General features: G+C 44.0%; 2 protein-coding genes across 2 annotated transcripts in view; one reads left to right on the forward strand and one right to left on the reverse strand.

The window, feature by feature from the left end:
* The window catches only part of SPACA9 (sperm acrosome associated 9), a gene marked incomplete at its 3' end in the record, with an annotated part of 375,668 nt that overhangs the window by 148,721 nt on the left and 204,577 nt on the right, over positions 1-22,370 (reverse strand). The window contains exon 2 of the mRNA XM_082264224.1: positions 13,539-13,655. The remainder of the gene's footprint in view (positions 1-13,538; positions 13,656-22,370) is intronic.
* The window catches only part of AK8 (adenylate kinase 8), a gene marked incomplete at its 5' end in the record, with an annotated part of 296,745 nt that overhangs the window by 74,660 nt on the left and 199,715 nt on the right, over positions 1-22,370 (forward strand). The window contains 2 exons of the mRNA XM_082262784.1: positions 13,503-13,616; positions 22,274-22,342. Coding sequence (XP_082118910.1) covers positions 13,503-13,616; positions 22,274-22,342 — 183 coding nt within the window. The remainder of the gene's footprint in view (positions 1-13,502; positions 13,617-22,273; positions 22,343-22,370) is intronic.

Genomic DNA, 22,370 nt, shown 5'->3' on the forward strand with positions numbered 1-22,370 from the left:
AAGGATCACCTTGTTAAGGCGGAGGGATAAAATTTTCGCAAGGATTTTAGTGTCTACTGGGAGCAAAGAGATGGGACGGTAAGACTCTGGGGCGTGTACATCCTTGCCCGGCTTGGGAATGAGCACAATTAGCGCCTCCCGCATAGAAGGGGGTAGGGTTGCATCTTTGAATAGAGATTGAAACAAAGCCAATAATTTAGGAGAAAGGAGTTCCGAATATTGGGAGAAAAATTCAATCGGGAGGCCGTCTAGGCCGGGGGCCTTAGATCTAGGGAACTTGGACACGGCTGCTGCAATCTCTTCCACAGAGATGGGTGCCTCGAGGGTCGCCAACTGGTCGGGTGTCAAAGTGGGAAAGTCAATAGAGTCCAAAAAGTCATGCATGTCAGTGCAGTCAGCGGGAGCCCTAGAGGTGTAAAGAGTACTAAAAAATGAGCGGAAACACTGTGTCACCGCAGCAGGATCAGCGATCTCATTACCCAGGTCATCCTTCAAAGTAATAACTACCGGGGGCCTATCCTCACAATGAACTAAGTATGCGAGGAGTTTCCCCGCCCGCTCACCATGTGCAAACAGATTCTGCTTCTGAAAAAACATCTTAGATTTCGCCCTCTCATAGTCAAGTTGGGAAAGGACTTTAGAGGTCAATTTATACTGAGATTCATGTGCCGGAGTCGGGTCCCCCATAAAGGCCTGTTCAGCTTCAATTAGATTTGTCGTTGCCCTGGAGATCTCCTCAGCAGCCCGCGCTCTAACAGCCTTGATTTTGGAAATCATAGTGGATCTGGCGAACAGTTTAAACGCCTCCCACACCGCAGCCGGGGAGGCAGTGCCCTCATTGTCCGAGAAGAATTGTGTCCAGGTCCCCTCAATGTCGTTCCCATCAGACACCAAGGGGAGCCAGGCGGGATTCAGGCGCCAGGCCGGGGGAGGTCTATTGCAGGGCAAGGACAACAGTATCCAATAAGGGCAGTGATCAGACAGAGTCCGTGGGGCGAAGCCTGCCGTCAGTAACCTGGGGAGCAGGGTTCGAGACAGCAATATCAGATCAATGCGTGACATAGAATGGTGTGCAGCCGAAAAACAGGAGTACGCACGCTGAGCGGGGTATTTGCTGCGCCAAGAGTCGGCCAAACCAAAGCTCTCCAACAATCGGGAGAACCTGGTCGGGGACGACCCCGGCGGCGCCTGGGAGGCGCCACCGGACCTATCCAGACCCGAGTCCATCACATTGTTAAAGTCACCCAGCCAGATCACCGGGGCCCCTGGGCTCTGTGCCATAAACGCCAGTCCCTCCATAACAATCACAGCAGAGTAAGGGGGGGGCACATAGAAAGCCATCAGTAGCATCAATTCCCCATAGACTGACGTTTTGAGAAAAACATATCTACCCATTGGGTCGACCTGAGATCCTAGGAGCTGGAAATGTACCGATTTGGCCACCAGTAGCGCCACACCCCTGGAGTGTGAGCTATAAGCAGAGTGCTGCACCCAACCAACCCAGGGTCGTTTGAGGGACTGTTGTACACGGCCCTCCAAATGTGTCTCCACCAGAACTATAATATCAGCCCGTACACGGCGTAGGACATTAAAGACAGCCGTTCGTTTAATCTTATCGCGCATACCCCTGACATTCCACGTCAACAATTTCAATGCGGCCATGGCAGGGGTAATACGGAGCGCGGAGCGGAGGCTCCCAGGATCTCAGGCAGCAAGACCACGGAACCAATAAGTCCACGGTCATATACCAGCGGTGATAAACGGCAGCAAAAGAGCAAATAATTATTACTTGAGGTCAATGTGCATAAAACAGAAACAGTATAGAGATTGTACCAAATATAAACCATAAGCAATGGTAACACCCCAATCCCCCCTCCCTGCCCTGCACCAACCCCAACTTGTGCGGGCATGTTCCCAAACAAGTGCCTCAACCAGAACAGGCCCACATGCGACTGGGAAAGAGCAAGATCAGGAGGCCAGGGACCCCCAGGGTATTCAGCAAAAATACAGCAAAATACAATCAGAATAAACAAGGGGGCCCGGGGGCCCAGGTCCAGCAGAAGTCGCAGGGGGCAACAGGGGAGTTGGGCACAAACACACGCCTTAGCGGGTGTAGGGGGCGAAAACCAACAGGTGTATCGCTGGGTAGCAAAGCCTATGGGCAGGTGGAAGTCCATAGGAAGAGAACAGAGAAAGCAGTTCCATCTGTGGAGCTAGGGCGCTCCGCCGGTCAAACACAGGAGCAATAGTGCAGGAAAATGAGGGGGGAGGGGGGGGGGGAAGGGGGATGCAAAGTCTTGAGTTCCACAGGATCTACAAAACCCCCCTCCACCCTTGCAGCAGCTTAAGGTATAGGCCATCAGGGAGAAAGTATCATGAAGTCGCCAGGGCAAGGTGGTCAGGCTCTAGCTTCCAGTCCTTCTAGCCAGGAGATGGCGGCTTCTGGATCCTCAAAGAAGTGGGCTCGGTCCTCGCCCTCCACTCTAAGACGGGCCGGATACAACATGGAGTATTTGATATTCTTGATACGCAGTCTGCGTTTGACCTCCAAAAAGCTCTTGCGGCGCCTCTGGACCTCAGCAGAAAAGTCGGGGAAAATCGCTATTTTGTGATTGCCAAAGGGAATGTTCCCCTTAACCCTGGCCAGGCGCAATATGGCATCTCGGTCCCGATAGTTCAGGAATTTAGCGATGAACGTGCGGGGGGGTGCACCCTGAGGGGGGGGGCGCCCTGAGAGGCGATGTGCACGCTCCACAACAAAAGTGGGTGAAAAGGATTCTCTGCCATAAGTCTGAGTGAGCAATTGTTCCAAATATGATGAGGGGTCAGCACCTTCAGAGCCCTCCGGGAGGCCAATGAACCGCAGGTTACAGCGGCGCAGCCTATTCTCCATGTCATCTTGTTTTTGGAGGATAAGGTGTACTTGTTGCTGCAGCCTGTCCGAGGAGCCCCGCAACGGGGGGAGGGAGTCCTCCACCTCACTAATTCTGTGTTCAGCCTCACCAACTCTGTCCCTTAGCTTCTGCATATCCTGGCGCATCAAAGATATATCTACCTTCACCTCCTCGATTTTAGTTGTCAGCATGGTCTGGCAAGTGGCAATCGCTTCCAAAACCTTGGATGTAGCAGGGCTCTCAGGCTCCTCCACCACGAGCGACGGGCCGGCGCCATCTTGGATCGGGGCCTCCTTCTCCAGCCTCCGGAATGCAGCCAGTTTTGCCGCAGCTTCAGAGCCTTTCTTCGGCGGAGACATGCGGAGGTCAGTGCCGCGGGTGTGCGGGAGGTGAAGGAAGGATTATCGTGCCCGAAGGGCTGCAGGATTAACGGTGAAGGATATCGGTCCGGCGGAGCTCCTCTCACACACGTCCTCTCACATGCTGCGCCAGGCCACGCCCCCACCTGTAATGCACCTTTTTGCAAAACAAAATTTAGTTTTGTCCACAAGGATCAACAAAATTCTGGTTAAAGCGCTAATGGTAATGGGTAACACAGACAGTTCAATTTCAGACACTTTTCATAATACTGTACCCTTGTGACTAGTAGACAACAGTTATCATTCTAGGAGTTACTTTAATGTGCATTATCAGTTATGACAAATATTATTCATTGCAAACCTGATCTGAAATTTCTGGTTCTTTTTTATTTTAAAGAATGTTCTCCTGGACATATTATTGGAACTAAATCTATCCATAAGGGTTACATGGCAGCTGGGCATACAGTCACAATCCGACTGCAAAATGTTTAACCTATCGTACAATTAAATGCACAGGAACTGATTCCTGGGCCATGGTTTATGTGCTGTTACCTTCAGGGGTTTGGACACAAAAGCTTTGCTGGGTCCACCCCCCCCCCCCCATGTATTCATGTAACCCTGTCCATTCTGTGAGGATCCAGTTTTTTCTAGTGTCCTTTGTTGATGGACGCCAGTTTCCAGATCATAACCCTCAGTGTGTACCTTGGGAACCATACCCATAATGTTTGCTTGACACTGGATCCTATGTTCAACGCTCACCTTGGCACATGGTGCCACGAGTGAGTTAGCTGCAGGGTGCTATATAGGGCCATGGTCCAGTTCTATGAAGCTCCCTTTCGGGGTATTCCCACTGTAGCAGGCAAAGCCTGGACCCTTGATGGGACCAGAACCATGGACATACCAGTTCCTGGCTATACATTTCTTGCTGCGTCATTACTTGAATCTATAGTACACACTATATCATTTCATCCTACAAGACACACCAAAGTTCTAAGCACACAAGTGGTTTGAAAGGGTCAGGTTTTGGGGTAATTTACACTTTGTTTTTTCATTAGCTTTTATTGTGTTGCTCTATATGCCCTATAAGCAGAGTTGTATAAAGTACTCGAAAACCCATACTTGAGTAAAAGTACAAGTGCTCGATCAAAAAGTGACTTGAGTAGAAGTGGAAGCGCTCGATCAAAAAGTGACTTGAGTAGAAGTACTAAAGTATTCAACATTTTTTGTACTTAAGTATTGCAAGTAGTTTTTTTTTTTTTTTAATTTTACTACTCAAGTACTGAAAGTAAAAGTACCAGTAGTTTTGAAAAAAAAATTGCTACTCAAGTACTGAAGGTAAAAGTACAAGTACTGTGTTATGTAGTTATTAAAGAAAGAAGTCAAACGTTTGAACATCATATTGTTTTTTATTATTTCAAATGCAGCTTTTATTTATACATACAGTAGCATTTATTTTCGTATGCGCTGATAATACACATGTTTTGAGCTTCATGAAACCTGCCATCTACTGTTCTGGCAGTGGTAATTTTTATAATTGTAACGAGTAACTATGCAGCACAAAAAAAAAATATCGGAGTAGAAGTATTGAAATCATTGAAAAAATGTAGTGAAGTAAAAGTGGAAGTAGGAGAAAAAAATTCTACTCTAGGAAAGTACAGACACCGCCTTTCGGTACTTAAATACAGTAGTGAAGTAGTTCTACTTAGTTACTATACATCTCTGCTTATAAGTAATGTAATTAAAGTGGTAATAAATTTCACTTTGTGATTTTTACCTACAGGTAAGCTTATAATAAAGCTTACCTGTAGGTAAGATGAATATCTCCTAATAAACGTGCACCATTTAGGAGATATTCGCTTGTTTGGCAGCCGGTGACGTCACCGGTGCATGCGCTATGAAGGAACAGCATACTCATGCCATTCCTTCAGAGCTCTGCGCCACGGCCATGGCTACCACATGCATTTGTGGGAGTCATGTCATTGTGGCTCGGCCATTCAAGCAGCCGGAGCCCGCAAACCCGGAAGGAAGACCAGGTGAAGATGGAAGCCCTGTCAGCAGTGACAGCGTGCCGCTGAATGGTTTTGTCTCCAAGAAAGTGCTTCATAATGTGCTAGCAGGTTTACTGTCACTTTAAAGTGTTTACCTATTTAAATTTGGTGGTCTTTTCTTGTACCTCACTACTGGAAATTCCTCTCTGGGCAGTGACTCAGTGCTTTCAGGACTCCTAACTGCACACTTCTGGCTGCCATTTTCCACTTTTGAGAGGTTGCCTAGGACATTAGACACCATCGTGCATTTCAGAATCATGCTCGCGGCTTTGGATTGATAGCCGGAGGCGAGACACACATAACAGAAATCGTTTGTTCCCTAGTGTCGGGAGGACCTGATATTGGAGAGAAAGCCTGGCTCGCAATCTGCGCTTTAATTTATGTTAAAGGTGTTCTATCAGGTTGAGGTCAGGACTCTGTGCAAGCCAGTCACGTTCCCCCACCCTAAACTCACTTATCTATTTCTTTATGGACCTTGCTTTGTGCACTGGTCCAAATCATTTGGTGGAGGGGGATTATGGTGTGGGGTTTTTTTTCCCGCTTTTTGTGATGTGATATAAAAAGTTTTAGTGAAAAAAAAAAAAAAGTGTCAAAAACGACATACCCAAGCAATAGGAAACCCCATCCACAAAAAAGTTTGAGCCAACCCTGTCCTCACATACATGCACATATAAACATAAACACACCAAGCAGAAAGCCTATGAACGAAAATGTTCCTTGCGTCACATTTGTTAGATATCACCATGCACACTGAAGGAGATTAAAAATTCTAGGGCCAACATTCACAAGTGATGACCTGTAGGGGCTTTTAAAGCGCTGTCTATATAAAACATAGGGTACCGAGTTTCATCGTAAATGTGTGTGGGGGGCTCAGTTTTAAAGCTTGACATTATGGATATCTATTCACTCAGTGCAACTTGATCTTTCATATTTTACCAAAAATGGTAACACATTGCGTTTGTGTGCTCTGAAATAGACTTTATATCTTGTGACATACAAAATTGGAATTACCATTATTTTATTCTCCAGGGTGTCTGATTTCAAAAAATATATAAAGGTTGGGAAGTTCTACCTAATCTTGAGGCATAACATGATTTTTAAATGTGAAAAAAACATCATTTAATGGCAAATGCACCGTGATGGGTTATACTCCTTGTCTATTAACACATCAGACCTTTATTCACACCCCGAGCATTCATATATCCCACAGTACCTTAAACTCCTTTTACTATGCAGCTCCTGAGCCTTTTTCTTTGAACCATACATCCAAATGATGAAGCTCATATTTCTCCCTTTCGTTTGATCCCACATCCTTTTTAGGCTCATCCGCCGAACTCTTGAAATCATTTCTATTCATATACTCCTTCAGCTGACAATTTTGCCTGCTCTGCTCTGGTCTGGTCTAAATTGCCCATTTTACCAGGTGGGAAGCCATTGTGTACTGGTTGGCTCCATTTTCCGGCTTTGTACTGGTAAAGGTCACATTGCAAACATAGAAAACAAGACCTAGTGCAATATCACAAGACATTTATTGGAAGATTAAAAAACGTGCCATACATTATACTCACAAACGTATGCATAAAAATAATTTATTTTTGCAATCCGGAAACCTCCAGGACAAGGGTGCTTTTTGGTAAAGCAGGAGGATTGGAAGGCGTCTGTGGTGATGGGGTTGACGCGTTTCAAGGGAGAATCCTCTTCATCAGAGCCATCGGGTCACATTGCCCCTGCTTTTGGTGCTCCCCTTATACATTTGTTTTCCTCTCCACCTATGGTCTGTAGGTGTCTTGGTATAGGCCTGCCTCTCTAGCTGCTGCTGATGCTTGAGTGGCCATCTTTACTGAGGATTGGGCACCTCATGACTCTGTCAATTCTGCTCACTCGAGTGAGAAGTTTTGCAGAAGGCGCAGATCCTCATTTGGGGCTCTTCCTGCAGGGTGGCCCATTACTCTAGGGCAGTTTGCACGTCCCTGCGCCTTTTGTCATCAATCTTCTATGTCTCAAGTCTGTAAGGTGGCTACTTGGTTGTTCGTTCACATCTTCACCAAGTTTTATCAAGGGGGATGTTGCTGCGTCATCTGATGCATGTTTTGGCAGCAAGGTTTTGCAGGCTGAAGTTTGAAGTTTATTTCCTACCTTCTGGGAGTTTTGTTTTGTGGTTGATTCTTCTGTATTTGCCACTCCTCAATGGTCACTGCTTTGGGATGACCCTATGGTCAAGTTTCCTTACCGGGCTGTTCCCTTTAGTGAATGAAAGAGAAAATTGCATTATGTTATACTCACCGTAAAAGCCTTTTCTCTGAGTTCATGAAGAAACTCCCACCCCTCTACTTTTCTGGTACTGCTTTGTGACCTACTGAACTTCCTTTACCAGATGCAGGGTTTAATCACAAGCAGGGGTTGTCCTTATGCGGAGCTTTGTTTTTTTGCTTAGTGTCCTATTCCTGGAGGTGGCGCTATAACCCTACTGTCATTCCATACTAGGCTGTGTTCCTCAATGAACTCAGAGAGAAGGATTTGATGGTGAGTACAAAAAAAAACAAACATTTTTTTCCAAAAAAGATCATTCCCTGGTTCACACTGCTGTGACTTCTCATGCGACTTGCTGCCAAATGCAACACAGAAAGTCGCTTGACAAGTCAAAACACATTCATTTCAATGAGTGACGTCTTAATTAACGACAAAAGAAAAAAATAGTTCCTGCTCTACTTTTCTGCATCTTTCTTATGACAGGAGTGCCCTTGACTGCAATGTTAAAATCAGTAAAGTCGCAAGGAAACCATTTCTTTGCCTTATCTCTGTGACTTTGGCTGCAACTTCAGAGGGTTTAGTGAGTTCAGTAATATGTGTCACACTCTGTATTGTTATGATTTGCCGAAGCCACAAAACATCAAAATTGCATTAAAGTCAGTTAATTTGTTTTACTTTATTTCAAACATGTAAAAAAAAAAATAAAAGAAGTAATCATTCAATAGTAGACAATCACAAAAAAAATAGTTAGAGAAGAAGACAAAAAAAGAACTATAAAAAATCATTTAGTTTAAATATCGGAAAAGGAATGGGAAGAAGTACAAATTGTCTAACCCCAACCCTTCTCCATAATTAGTAATAAACTATTCAATGTCTCATCACTATAAAATCATACAATAATTAATAATTCAAAAATACTGTAATATACTATTTACCAATATTCTAACTACACAATTATACACATATATGCATAGATACATGCACATACACACCAAACAAAACTAACATTAAAATACAAAAAAAATAAAAAATCCATCACAATATTGATAAACAAACAATAAACACAAAATAATAGTTCAAACACCTTCATTAATACCTTGAAAAATAATTCATTTATACTTTGTTTTAAACTGGTTTATGCTTAAACAATTCTTGAGCTCCACATTGAAATTGTTCCACGGTTTCCATCCAAAAATAGAAATACAGAAGCGTTTCCTAGTTGTCTGTGCAGTCTTAAAATTAAATATACCCCTTAGATTATACACTATTTCACATAAGTGAGTACACCCCTCACATTTTTGTAAATATTTTATTATATCTTTTCATGTGACAACACTGAAGAAATTCCACTTTGCTACAATGTAAAGTAGTGAGTGTACAGCTTGTATAACAGTGTAAATTTGCTGTCCCCTCAAAATAACTCAACACACAGCCATTAATGTCTAAACTGCTGGCAACAAAAGTGAGTACACCCCTAAGTCAAAATGTCCATATTGGGCCCAAATTGTCAATATTTTGTGTGGCCACCATTATTTTCCAGTTCTGCCTTAACCCTTTTTGGCATGGAGTTCACCAGAGCTTCACAGGTTGCCACTGGAGTCCTCTTCCACTCCTCCATGAGGACATCACGGACATTGCGCTCCTCCATCTTCCACTTGAGGATGCCACACAGATGCTCAAAAGGGTTTAGGTATGGGGACATGCTTGGCCAGTCCACTTTTACCCTCAAGTTCTGTAGCAAGACAGTGGTTGTCTTGGAGGTGTGTTTGGGGTCGTTATCTAATTGGAATACTCCCCTGGGGCCCAGTCTCTGAAGGGAGGGGATCATGCTCTGCTTTGGTATGTCACAGTACATGTTGGCACTCAAGGTTCCCTCAATGAACTGTAGCTCCCCAGTGCGGGCAGCACTCATGCAGCCCCAGACCATGACACTCCCACCACCATGCTTGACTGTAGGCAAGACACACTTGTCTTTGTACTCCTCACCTGGTTGCCGCCGCACATGCTTAACACCATCTGAACCAAATAAGTTTATATTGGTCTCATCAGACCACAGGATATGGTTCCAGTAATCCATGTCCTTAGTCTGCTTGATTTCAGAAAACAGTTTTTGGCTTTCTTGTGCATCATCTTTAGAAGAGGCTTCCTTCTGGGACAACAGCCATGCAGACCAATTTGATGCAGTGTGCGGCGTATGGTCTGAGCACTGACAGGCTGACTCCCACCCCTCAAACCTCTGCAGCAATGCTGGCAGCACTCATAGGTCTATTTCTGAAAGACAACCTCTGGATAGGACGCTGACCACGTGCACTCAACTTCTTTGGTCGACCATGGCGAGGCCTGTTCTGAGTGAAACCTGTCTTGGTAAACCACTGTATGGTCTTGGCCACCATGCTGCAGCTCAGTTTTAGGGTCTTGGCAATCTTCTTATAGCCTAGGCCATCTTTATGTAGAGCAACAATTCTTTTTTTCAGATCCTCAGAGAGTTCTTTGCCATGAGGTGCCATGTTGAACTTCCAGTGACCAGTATGAGAGAGTGAGAGCGATAATACCAAATTGAACACACCTGCTCCCCATTCACACCTGAGACCTTGTAATACTAACGAGTCACATGACACCAGGGAGGGAAAATGGCTAATTGGGCTTGGGGGTGTACTCACTTTTATTTGCCAGCGGTTTAGACATTATTCGCTGTGTGTTGAGTTATTTTGAGGGGACCGCAAATTTACACTGTTATACAGGCTGTACACTCACTACTTTTTATTGTAGCAAAGTGTCATTTCTTCAGTGTTGTCACATGAAAAGATAGAATAAAATATTTACAAAAATATGAGGGGTGTACTCACTTTTGTGAGATACTGTAACTCACACGTCCCTTGCAATAAATATTTTTTGTATGATTCCTGGTATTAAATAGTTTGCTTTAAATATTATTTGTGTAGTTTGAAATTGCATTGTGTCCTTGAATTTTAGAAGTTTTAACTGTAAGGATAATGAGTTTGTGTGATCCCTATATCCTGCCCCATAAATATTGCGTATTGCTTTCTTTTGAAGTATGATCAATGGATATATTCTAGTCATATAATTATTGCCCCAAACCCCTGCACAATAAATGAGATAAGGAAGAACTATTGAACAATATAAAATGCAAAGTAATTTATAATCCAGAATATGTCTTACTTTATTTATACTTTTGGATAGTTTGGATTGCACATGCTTAATACGTGATTTCCAACAGATTTGATAATCTATTATCACCCTGAGAAATTTAAATGTATTAATTTTTTCAATAATAACCCCTTCCATCGGAATATCTATTGGTGTGTTAATTCTGCGGTTCCCAAAAGGTACTCTTGTTTTGTTCATATTTAATGTTAATTTATTTCTATTAAACCATAATTTCAATTTCCTCAGTTCTACATGAATCACCTGTATTAAAGCCTGCAAATCACTGCCTGAACAAAAAATATTAGTAACATCAGCAAATAACACCATCTTCAAGTCACACTGAAGTTGCATCAAGTCGCACAACTTTTGGGTCGCAGCAGTGTGAACTGAATCTTAAGCTGGCCATAGATGGTTTGAATCTTGGCCAGTTCAGCAGGGACTGGCCAAGATTCAAACCATCTATGGACAGGCTGAATGTACCCAAGTATCTATCAATCGACTTGAGAACAACCAGCATGTTGTACTTCTAGCATGCGATTGTTGCCAGCAGCTATAGCTGCTAGCAATAATCATAGTGTTCTCCCAGCAGGGATAGCTCCCCCACGCCCTCCCGCCGGGAGAACACAGGGATTCCTCCATCAACATTGACTGTGTTGATAGGGAAATCAAGCGATTTTCCTTCCTACAAGCTGTGGTTGTAGGAAAGAAAACTGCACCACCTATGACCTGTTTGTCTATTAAGAATATTAAAGTGGAGTTCCGGCCTCAGGGGTGAATTTTAGATAAATATACCACCGGCACAGTCAGGGCTAGTACATTCCATAATGGATAGCCTCTGAACTGTCCCGGGTCGCACTTACCTTTTAGAAGAAATCCTTCCCTTTAAAATTTCTTCTCCAGCGCTGCCGTCTCAGGTGTGGGCAGCTGAAGGCAGCGCGTCCTCTTCTGCCTCCTCTTCGGTGACGTCGACGTCGGAGTCCCAGAATGCCCTGCACCGGCCCTGCTTGTCACTTCCGGTGCAGGCGCGGCATCCCTGCACAGCTTCTGGGCATGCCCAGAAGCTGTTTAGCAGGGAATGCCATGCCTGCACCGGAAGTGACGAGCAGGGCCGGTGCAGGCACATTGACTCCTAGGAGCGATGAGGTTCAACTCCCAGGAGTCATCGCAAGCCGGAAGAGACGGCGCGGGCCGCGGCCGCAGAGGGAGGAAGTGGAAGGAAGGTGAGTATATTTTATTCAAAAACAAGGTAAGTGAACAAAAACAAAAATTTGGAGCATCCATTTCTTTTTCAGGTGACCCTCAGCAAGCGTATGGCCCAAAATCGATTTTTTTAGATTTTGAGGCCAGAACTCTGCTTTAAGTAGGCACACCCAGCACCACCATTATATCAGGACAAAGATTAGCAAATGATTCCAGCCAATCTGTAATAGTGGTTTAAAGTGGAGTTCCATCTTAAAATACAACTTTTCGCCATCTTCTTCCTCTCTGTCACCTGTAAAACAATTGGATAATCGAAAAAAAGTTTTTTCTTTACTTACCTTGTTTTAGAAGAAAATATACTCACCTTACTTCCTGTTCCTCTCTCTTCTGCCGTGGCCCGCAACGTCACTTCCTGCTTGCATTGATTCCTGGGAGCTGAGCGTCATGGAATCAATGCGCCTGCACCGGCCCCGCTCGTCAGTTCCGGTGCAGGCACGTCATTCCCTGCTAAACAGCTTCTGGGCATGCCCAGAAGCTGTGCAGGAATGACGTGCCTGCACCGGACATGAGGAGCAGGGCCGGTGCAGGGCATTCTGGGACGAAGAGGAGACAGAAGAGGACGCCGAAGAGGATGCGCTGGCTTCAGCTGCTCACACCTGAGATGGCAGCGCTGGACAAGACATTTTCAAGGTAAGTATTTCTTCTTACATGTAAGTGCGACCTGGCACAGTTCAGAGGCTATCCATTGTGGAATGCACTAGCCCTGACTGTCCCGGGGGTATTTTTATTAAAAAAAACTTTCCGAGGGTGGAACTCCGCTTTAAGTCTGCTCTACAAACCACTATCTAATTGCCTTGTCTTATGGCCCTTTTATGCTGATGCGGTTTATCAATGGTTTGGTAAGAAACCAAGCAGGGCAAGCCTGTACCTTCATATTGAATGTTACAATTTCCATCTATGGGTTTCTTTGAGTTGTAGTTCCAATGCAGCCTGCAAATGTTTCCTGCTGGTCTTCATAAGATGCATTATTGTCAATGGCTCAGCATGCAAAATATGTACAAATTGGAAACAATACGCATAAAAACTGGAAGCAAAAGAGCAAAACACATACAGTATAAATGGGAAGAACACTGGAAGCAAAAAAAAAATAATGTATTTGAAACCACAATTACAAAATGATATTTAAAAAAAAAAAAGAAAAGGAAAAAAAAAAGTAATCATTTAAAAATCTGAATTTTCATGGACATTGTTCTTCCAATAAAATGGCTGCTTGAATGGGAAATGGGTGCCCTTTAAATCATTTATGAGACCCATGCAACTGATTTTTTTAGTGTTTTCATACAACTATCAGCGCGTTCACCCTTCCAGGGTTAAGAATTCCAGTTCCTCCAACCCTCCTGTGTCCTCCCTTCGTACACAACAGAGGGATAGTGCTGTGTTTAAACATACATTTGTTCCTAGATCATTTATTTAAAGCACGAGCTGGAAGAGGTAGAGGTTCACTTGGCATGGAAAGAAAAAGCTCTTTGAAACCTATTTTCTTTTGCAAAAAAGTTGGACTCTTCTCCTTTTCTCCCCCGCAGGCAAAGATGCTATGTAAGCGTATGAATGCCACTCACCTTTCTCCAGAGAATATGTTGTCAAATGATGTCTCAACGCTGGTGGAAGAAGCTCGATCGTACAAAGATAAAGGCCAGGTAGAGCTGCTGGAACTTATGCATTATTTCCAAACATGACTGAAAGAAAAAGCACATATCATTTATATGTACACTAGTGTTTTCATAAATAGCACCACGGTTATATACAGTTTACTTGTTTGTGTGTGCGGATATCTAAATACACGCACATATATATCTATATATACAGTACTGTGCAAATGTTTTAGGCAGGTGTGAAAAAATGCTGTAAATTAGGAATGCTTTCAGAAATAAATGTGCTAATAGGTTTTTTTTTATCATTTAACAAAATGGAAATTAAATGAACAGAAGAGATATCCAAATCAAATCAATATTTGGTGTGACCACCTTTTGCCTTTAAAACAGCATCAATTCTTCTAGGTACACTTGCACACAGTTTTTGAAGGAACTCGGCAGGTAGGTTGTTCCAAACATCTTGGAGAACTGACCATAGATCTTCTGTGGATGTAGGCTGCCTCAGATCCTTCTGTCTCTTTGTGTAATCCCAGATAGACTCCATGATGTTGAGATCAGGGCTCTGTGGGGGCCAGACCATCACTTCCAGGACTCATTGTTCTTCTTTACACTGAAGATAGTTCTTAATGACATTGGCTGCATGGTTGTAGCGTTACAAGCTGGGATGATGATACAATCTGATAAGCATTTTTAACCACTTGTCGACCGCCCACAGTATATTTACTGCAGCAGTCAGCCCCTCCTGGGCAAAGTGACGTAGTACTACGTCGCCCGCCCAGGAGCCTGCAGGAGCACCCCGCCGGAGGCGCGCTCCCGCCCCCGCTCGTTCCCCTGCATCCCCGCACGCGTGACCGGCAGACCCAATGTCTGCCGATCACTCGCAATCTCCCGGTGGAGAGGGAGAAAGGCAGGCGGCTAATGTAAACAAAGCCGCCTGTCATTCTCCCTGGTGTAACAGCAGAGATCATACGATCCTGCTATGTAGGATCATATGTCTCTGTGGTTACATCAAAAGCCACACCCCTTTACAGTTAGAAACACGCCCCTAGGGACACACTTAACCCCTTGCTCACTAATAAAATGAACCCCTTCCCTGACAGTGTCATTTTTACAGTAACAGTGCATATGTATAGCACTGATTACTGTAGTAATGTCACTGGTACCCCCCAAAAGTGTCAAAAATGTCAGTCAAGAGTCCGATCTGTCCCCCGCAATGTCACAGTCCCGCAAAAAAAATCACAGATCGCCGCCATTACTCGTTAAAAAAAAAACAATAAAAATGACATAAATCGTTACCTTAGTTAGTAAACGCAATAACTTTTGCGCAAACCAATCAAAATACACTTATTGCGATTTTTTTTTACCAAAATATGTAGCAGAAAACAAATTGGCCTAAAATGTTAAAAAATTTTGATTTTTACATTTTGGGGGGGGGGGGGGAATTTCATATAAAAAAATGTGAAAAATATTGTTATTTTTTCAAAATTTTCTCTCTTTTTTTGTTTATAGCGCAAAAAGTAAAAATGGCACAGGTGATCAAATACCACCAAAAGAAAGATCTGTTTGTGGGAAAAAAAGGACGTCAATTTCATTTGGGTACAGCGTCGCACGACCGCGCAATTGTCCGTTCAAGTCACGCAATGCCGAATTGCAAAATAGGCTCTGGACTTTGAGCAGCCAAATCCTCCGGGGCTTAAGTGGTTAATATGACACAGATGCTTCAAAAATGCATGGAAAATGCGCCATTAATGCATCTTAACATTAATAGGTGCTTAATTTTTTGCATGTCTAAATGAGCCCTTATACTGTAGGTCCTCAGGTACAGCTTCCTCTCCAGCACGGAAAAGAGTGAGCAGCACACATTAATGACAAGAAATATCACTCCAAATCTCCTGAGACTAGCAGTCAAAGGCAGCAGTGCCTAAGGCCCCATTCTCATCTAAGCATAGCGGGGACGCGTGTTCCTACTCATTTTTGTTTTTTGCGCGCTTTTTACATGTTGCACCTGGGGCAGCCTGTTAACTTGAATGGGCTGTCCACAAAGTAGCTCCAGAACCTTTTCAGTTGTGAAGCGTCGGGCATTTTTTCAGTGCGTGTTTTGGCTTGTTTGTAGCACAATTTGATGCACAGCAAACAATGCTTTGGCTATCTGTGCTTAGGGTGGCATTAACGATTAATGGCATCAAAAGTCCTACCCCTGATTTTAGCATGTTTCTGAAATGCACAGCAAAATGCACATTTTGTGTGTTTTGTTGTTCATTTAGGAAATGCGCAGGTGTGAATACACCCTTCGATTTCACACTGCAGTTATACAGTCTGCCAGGAAGTGCACTGCAATTTTCAGCAGTATTTCAGGATAAAAGTTATAATTTTCAGAGCACGGCTTAGAGACAATGAATATTTTTCCTACAAGATAGCAATTCTTTGGGGGGGGTTACACATTCATGGTGTCTGCCGCTGTTTGGAGTATGTGTATATCTGACAGGTTGGCTGTTGGAGACTGAATTGCTTCCACACACCCTGATAATGACCGCGCCCCCACCATGCTTCCCAGGATCCACTTGTCCATTGGCGGACCCAGGACATGCATGGTGGGCGCCACCAGGCAGAGAGGAGGGAGGCCAGTGAACATCCAATAGCTGGCTCCCACTTCCTCTTACTGACTCGGAATTGACATCATTACTTCTGGGTCCCAGAGTCACCAATCTGCATTCCATCAGCTCAACTGGAGGACAGGTGAGACATCAGGGGTCAAAAACACTGTAGGAAGCAGTTCCCCCAGACAGGATCGACAGGTCTGTGGGGAGGGCATACAGTATAGGGAGGGGGAAAAATGAGCACCCACCAAGAGATATCCCAAAAAAGTGGAGGAGGGGGGGGGGCATACACCCCTAACTGAGGTCTTCTTACCAAAAGATTACCATAAACACTGGCGGCACACAGTCCATCATTCCAGTGTAGCACTGTCCCCGCAGCGCCTGCTGAATGGTGTCTTGACGGGCTCCCCTGATTACCAGCACACGGTTAGATTTAGATAAAGTCCCTGGATCCCTCCTTGCTTCTGATGGCTTGTCACACAAATTAATAGTTGAGGGGTGTTGGTTTTTTGGTGTTTATTTGTAATTGGGATAGGAGAAGACAAGAGTGGGATACTCCAACTGAACTATTCACATTAGTTGAGGACTTCTATCTTCCGGACTTTCATATCAAATAGAAACAGCCAGGATGTTAATCCACACTGCCACTGCTCTCTTTACTCTCTGACAAGATGACTTGGTGGATGAAAACTTATCTTCAGGACACTCTCACTACCATCCCCTTTCAACTGACACCCTTCCACTGACTATCCTAGGAGCATGGGTGGCCCCCCTCAGGTCAAGCCCCTTGACACTAGATTCAGTACTCACTGTACTGCAGAGACAGATCCTTCAGTGTCTCCACTCTCAGTCAGCTTCTCTGGACCTCTGGGTTCAGTTCTTCACTGCTACTCTCCAGGCCCTCAGGACGACCCCCACTTCTATAGAGGAGGAGGCAGCCGCCCCCTCCCTCCGGGACTCCGCTATCCAGGCTAAAGACCTCTAGCACATGTGCTCCTGGCTTTTATACAGTATCCCAAAATGCACCGAGGCACTTTCCCTCTGTCAATCATCAGGACTGTATCAAAAGTTCATGCACCCATTCGTCAGGTTTCCTTCCACTGTCCAACATGCCTCCCTATTTAGCCAGTTTGAAACACTCTAGACAGAATGAGTTGCATCCTGAGCACAATGAGCAGACCTCACTAACAGATCCTGCTCTCTGGTAGGCAGAGAACAATATACAAATTTTTAAACATCGACAGTGCTGCTGATTTCGTGCATCCTATTTGCAGCCACTTGCTGTCTACTTGCATTCCAATGATGGCTGCAATGCATTTCTCAGGCTGGGTACCCTGGCGGTGACAACATTGGACCATGCTTGCCAAATGTTTGGTGAAATGGCCACTTGTAGTCTTCAGCGGATGTCATTTGACAGCGTGACAATGCAGGAGAAAGGAACAGAGTGTTGTCACCCTTTACTAGGGAGTGCCTAAACATACACCTTCATGGTAGGATCACCAGATACAGTATAATGAAAATTAAGATTTACATATAGAGAATTAAGCTTGAATTGCCATGATAGGGCTTATATGAGATTTTAGTATCTTGGTTTGCATTTACTTTAAGTTGATTGCATGCTCACATTAAAAAAATATATACTTAAAAATACTGGAGTTTGCCTTTAAGTTCTCTGCTCTGCTGGCTATCTGTGGCTCTCCTTATTCCCATCAGCAGTTCTCTGCATCAGTACATACATCTAGGATGTGCTGCAATTAGCAGACATCATTGAAAGCCTCTTTGTTAAGCTGCAGGGGTTGCTTGAGAACTTCAGAATGGATTAGTAGCCGTAGAGGGTGCCAGCGATTTGTATATATGCAGAGCCAGTTAATCCTCTGATGATCAACCGCTCGCTTTTCAATTGCGCCTAATGAGAGGACATTTACTTCTGCGGCGTGTTAATGATATCGCAGTTTGCCCAGGTTTTTACCCTTCGCAATAAGGATGAAATTACAGACACTCATAGAATAAATTTGGACTTATGCAGCGGCCATGAAGGGGCTGATTATGCCATTTTAGACCTAGTTTGGTAATACTTCCCATGTGTACGGGGCAAAAGCAAATCTTATGGCGGAATGTTTGATCGGAGAACTCAGCCACATGATATTCCAACTAGAGGTAGAGGTCAGGACAAATCTTTCTGCACCGTATGTGACTGAGAAGTTTTGCCTAGAGACATCATTTCTGTATTTTTAACATATGGCCAAATGTATGTATCAGAGGAAAAGGGATCCTGACTAGTCGTGTCGGGGAATTTGCTCCATACATACAGTGCATAATAAGAACAGATACTGAGAATTACACCCAGTATACCCAGCAAGAGAAGTGCTACTGTGCACGTGCAGGGTCCATATATCTAAGGACAGATATGGAGAATTACACCCAGTATATCTAGCATGAGAAATGCTACTGTGGAGGGTCCATGCATACAGATTAAGGACAAGCATGGAAAATCACACCCAGTATACTTAGCAAGAGAAGTGCTACTGTGCAGGGTCCATACATACAGATTAAGGACAAGCATGGAAAATCACACCCAGTAGAGAAGTGCTACTGTGCAGGGTCCATACATACAGAATAAGTTTAGATACCGAGAATTACACCCGTTATACAAAACAAGAGAAGTACACTGTGCAGCATTCATGCATAAGGAATACTGAGGGTGCATGCTTGACCTCTTCCCCCTCCAGGATAAGGGTCTGGTATAGATTTTTGCTGGGGTCCTTGCACTTTTTTTTTGTTTTGGGCACCCATCTAAAATCCAGACTTTCGGTGGGAACCCACACTGTTTATTTGGGGAGGTCCTCCTTAAAATTCATAGCAGACCTAAAGGGACTGGTATGAATTATGGGGGAACCCCATACTGTTTGTTTTTAAACTATCTCCAACTCCTTCACTTACACGGCAAGGAAGTCCCTTCATCTATACCAGGCCGTTGAGCCTTTTGCGCATGGGGCTGGCTTGGTGAAGTGTGTCCCTCCCAGTGTTTTAGTGCGCCCGGGGGAAGGACAACTGTAGCATCCAGCCCCGCTGCCTGCAGCCTGTCAAAGTCTATGGCAGGCTTTTTTTGGACAGGGCTGAATGCTTTACCGTGAGGTATTCACATTTAATGCCCTATATGTTCATGGACAAAGGAATAGAATGCAGAGGGTTGGGGGGAGCCCCCTGGCAAAACACATAGTCACCATGTTGAAGAGGACAAGGGCCTCTTCCCCAAAATCCTGGCCTAGTGGCTGGGGGTTCATAAAATCCCTACTGATTCACAAACAAATGTAAAAAGTAAGGTGTAGATAAAAATACGAACACATTTTCTGACAAGTCCTTTATTAAAAAAGGACAGTTATTAAACCCATTAATACCAGTTAATAATAAATTAAAAACCAATGGGGTATTTGTCCATCCACACTGTATATTGAGAATGGAGGAATCTCTAAAATAGTGTGTGGCCAGCTCACCTCTGCTTTGTAAACCCCACCTTAGTAAATGTTTGAGTCAGGCCTGGAGCAAGCATAGAGATAAGAAATCCTGACTTATTTATAACATCTGTCCCAGACAACTCTGAAAGCAAGATTCTGGGCTCATTCTCCCAGTTCCAAAGACCCCCCCTTTTCCCCCCTGGTGACCCTTCATCAGTATTTATTTATTTGATTTCTATTTCACCTATTCTAGTCCTGTCTTCAGGCCAGTCAGGTAACATGCGGAGTCAGGGCTGGATCTAGCCTGTCTATTCTGGGGGTGCAGTAAAAAAAGTCAGGGGGGCATATCCTCTCTCTTAGTTCCCTACATCCCTGTGTAGTTCCCCCATCACAACAGAGCCCCCCTCCTCCCATTTCCAACATAGCCCTCACCCTTCATAAATAGTAACAAATTATGCCAAATTATGGATCCTGGTCAACCCCCCTGCACCAGGGAAACAAATGATGTGGTGCAGTGGATAGGGGCAGGGCACTGTGTAGCCAAGCTGCCTTGGCTGGGCACTGTTCCCCAGTTCCTCTACTTCCAAATATCGATATCACTGGTCCTTCGGGGTGCCCCAATGAAATCTGGAGGGGAAAAGCCCAACCCCAGCCCCCCCCCCCCCCCCAGATCTGGCCCTGTGCTGAGTCTTTTTCCTCTGTCTCTTCTCCAGTGCTGGGTGGTCCTCAGTGATGCAACTTTGTATCATGCATCATTGTATTTAATTGCAAGGCACTGTGGTTAGGTCCTCGTCTAAGGGGACATGTCCATGACGCCCTGAACTCACGTGTTGTCCTCAGTCTTTTAGTCTAAATATTGCCTGTGAAGCCATCCAATGTGGAAAACTGGGGATATCTAGCGGCAGAACCAAGGGGGGAGTTTTGTGGCCAGAGCTTCCTCGTTTATTTTTTTGATTGGGTACCTTTTTGTTTAAACGCAGCTAGCATTTGTTAAAGGGGGGGAGGAATGTCAGCACCCATATTTTTCTCATGGTTTGTTGAATGTTCTAAGTATGAATGCCTAATCACATCCACTGAGGTACAGATAAGTACTAGAAAGAACATTTGCAGATACAGTGCATTGTGAAAGTATTCGGCCCCCTTGAACTTTTCGACCTTTTGCCACATTTCAGGCTTCAAACATAAAGATATAAAACTGTAATTTTTTTTGAAGAATCAACAACAAGTGGGACACAATCATAAAGTGGAACGAAATTTATTGGATATTTCAAACTTTTTTAACAAATATCCAATATCTAATATCCAAATCTGGCTTTAAACTTCTCCACAACAGTATCTCGGACCTGCCTGGTGTGTTCCTTGTTCTTCATGATGCTCTCTGCGCTTTAAACGGACCTCTGAGACTATCACAGTGCAGGTGCATTTATACGGAGACTTGATTACACACAGGTGGATTCTATTTATCATCATTAGTCATTTAGGTCAACATTGAATCATTCAGAGATCCTCACTGAACTTCTGGAGAGAGTTTGCTGCACTGAAAGTAAAGGGGCTGAATAATTTTGCATGCCCAATTTTACAGTTTTTTATTTGTTAAAAAAGTTTGAAATATCCAATAAATTTCGTTCCACTTCATGATTGTGTCCAACTTGTTGTTGATTCTTCAAAAAAAATTACAGTTTTATATCTTTATGTTTGAAGCCTGAAATGTGGCAAAAGGTCGAAAAGTTCAAGGGGGGGCGAATACGTTCGCAATGCACTGTGTGTATGATAAATACGTTAGCACATAGAAAAGCAATATAAAAGTCACTTCAAAATTTCCCTCAGGAAAATTTACAGCAATAACTGAAAATATTTACTCGCTAAAAATACAATTTAGCTTGCATTCCAATATGTTGCGTTTGTCTGTTTCATGACTTCACAGAGCCCAATGGCCTCTTGTAACATCACACCAGACCGTTAATACCTATCCCACCAACAAACTGGCCATAAATTCAGAATGGCTGCCAGGGAAGAAAATCAGTGGAGAACACAGGTAGCTAAGCAAATATGAGAAATCCCCCCCCCCCCCCATTATCATTACGGGGGGAAAATACGAGGCAAATCTTTGTTTTAACATAACTTTCAAAACAAAAAAAGAAATGGTGAAGGAAAGGTGTTGATGTGTAAGTTGAGAAGAGACTTCAGAGATGGTGGCTCGATTAGGCCTCTGGTAGTCGGCTTTCCTTCTCTTAAATTGGTTTGGTGGCACTGTGTAGAATGGACCCCCTGGTACACACACGTCTGTTTTGACATGACACTTCAAAGGTGCGCTGTAGACACCATCCCTGCCTGTGAGCAGCGGGAAACGCCTTTGGAAGAAAACACACTCAAAGCCACAAATTTGCTTTCCAGCAGTGCAAGGTTCTGACACACGCCACCCACCGGGACTTGACGTTTCTAGACGGTATACTTCATTTCACTGCTCTTGCCTTATTCATCCTGGCTCCTGAAGCTTGTATGCTGCTTTCTTGCTTTTTCATTTTTTTTTTTTTTTTTTGGTTTTCGTTTCTTTACTTTTCTATAAGAGGTACTCTGTGAACAGATGGTCTGTTGCTTGTTCTGGTCTTGTGGCATTCTCTTTATTTATTTACTTGTTGTGCTTCTCTAGGAAATCCCAGACGCTCTGTGGGCCAGGATCATCCAGGAGCGACTGTCAAAAGTGGACTGCGTGAAACGAGTAAGCAGACTTCAAAGAGCTGAGAAGG

This window comes from Pelophylax lessonae (assembly GCF_965119305.1).
Source record: "Pelophylax lessonae genome assembly, chromosome: 7".
NCBI lineage: Eukaryota > Metazoa > Chordata > Amphibia > Anura > Ranidae > Pelophylax > Pelophylax lessonae.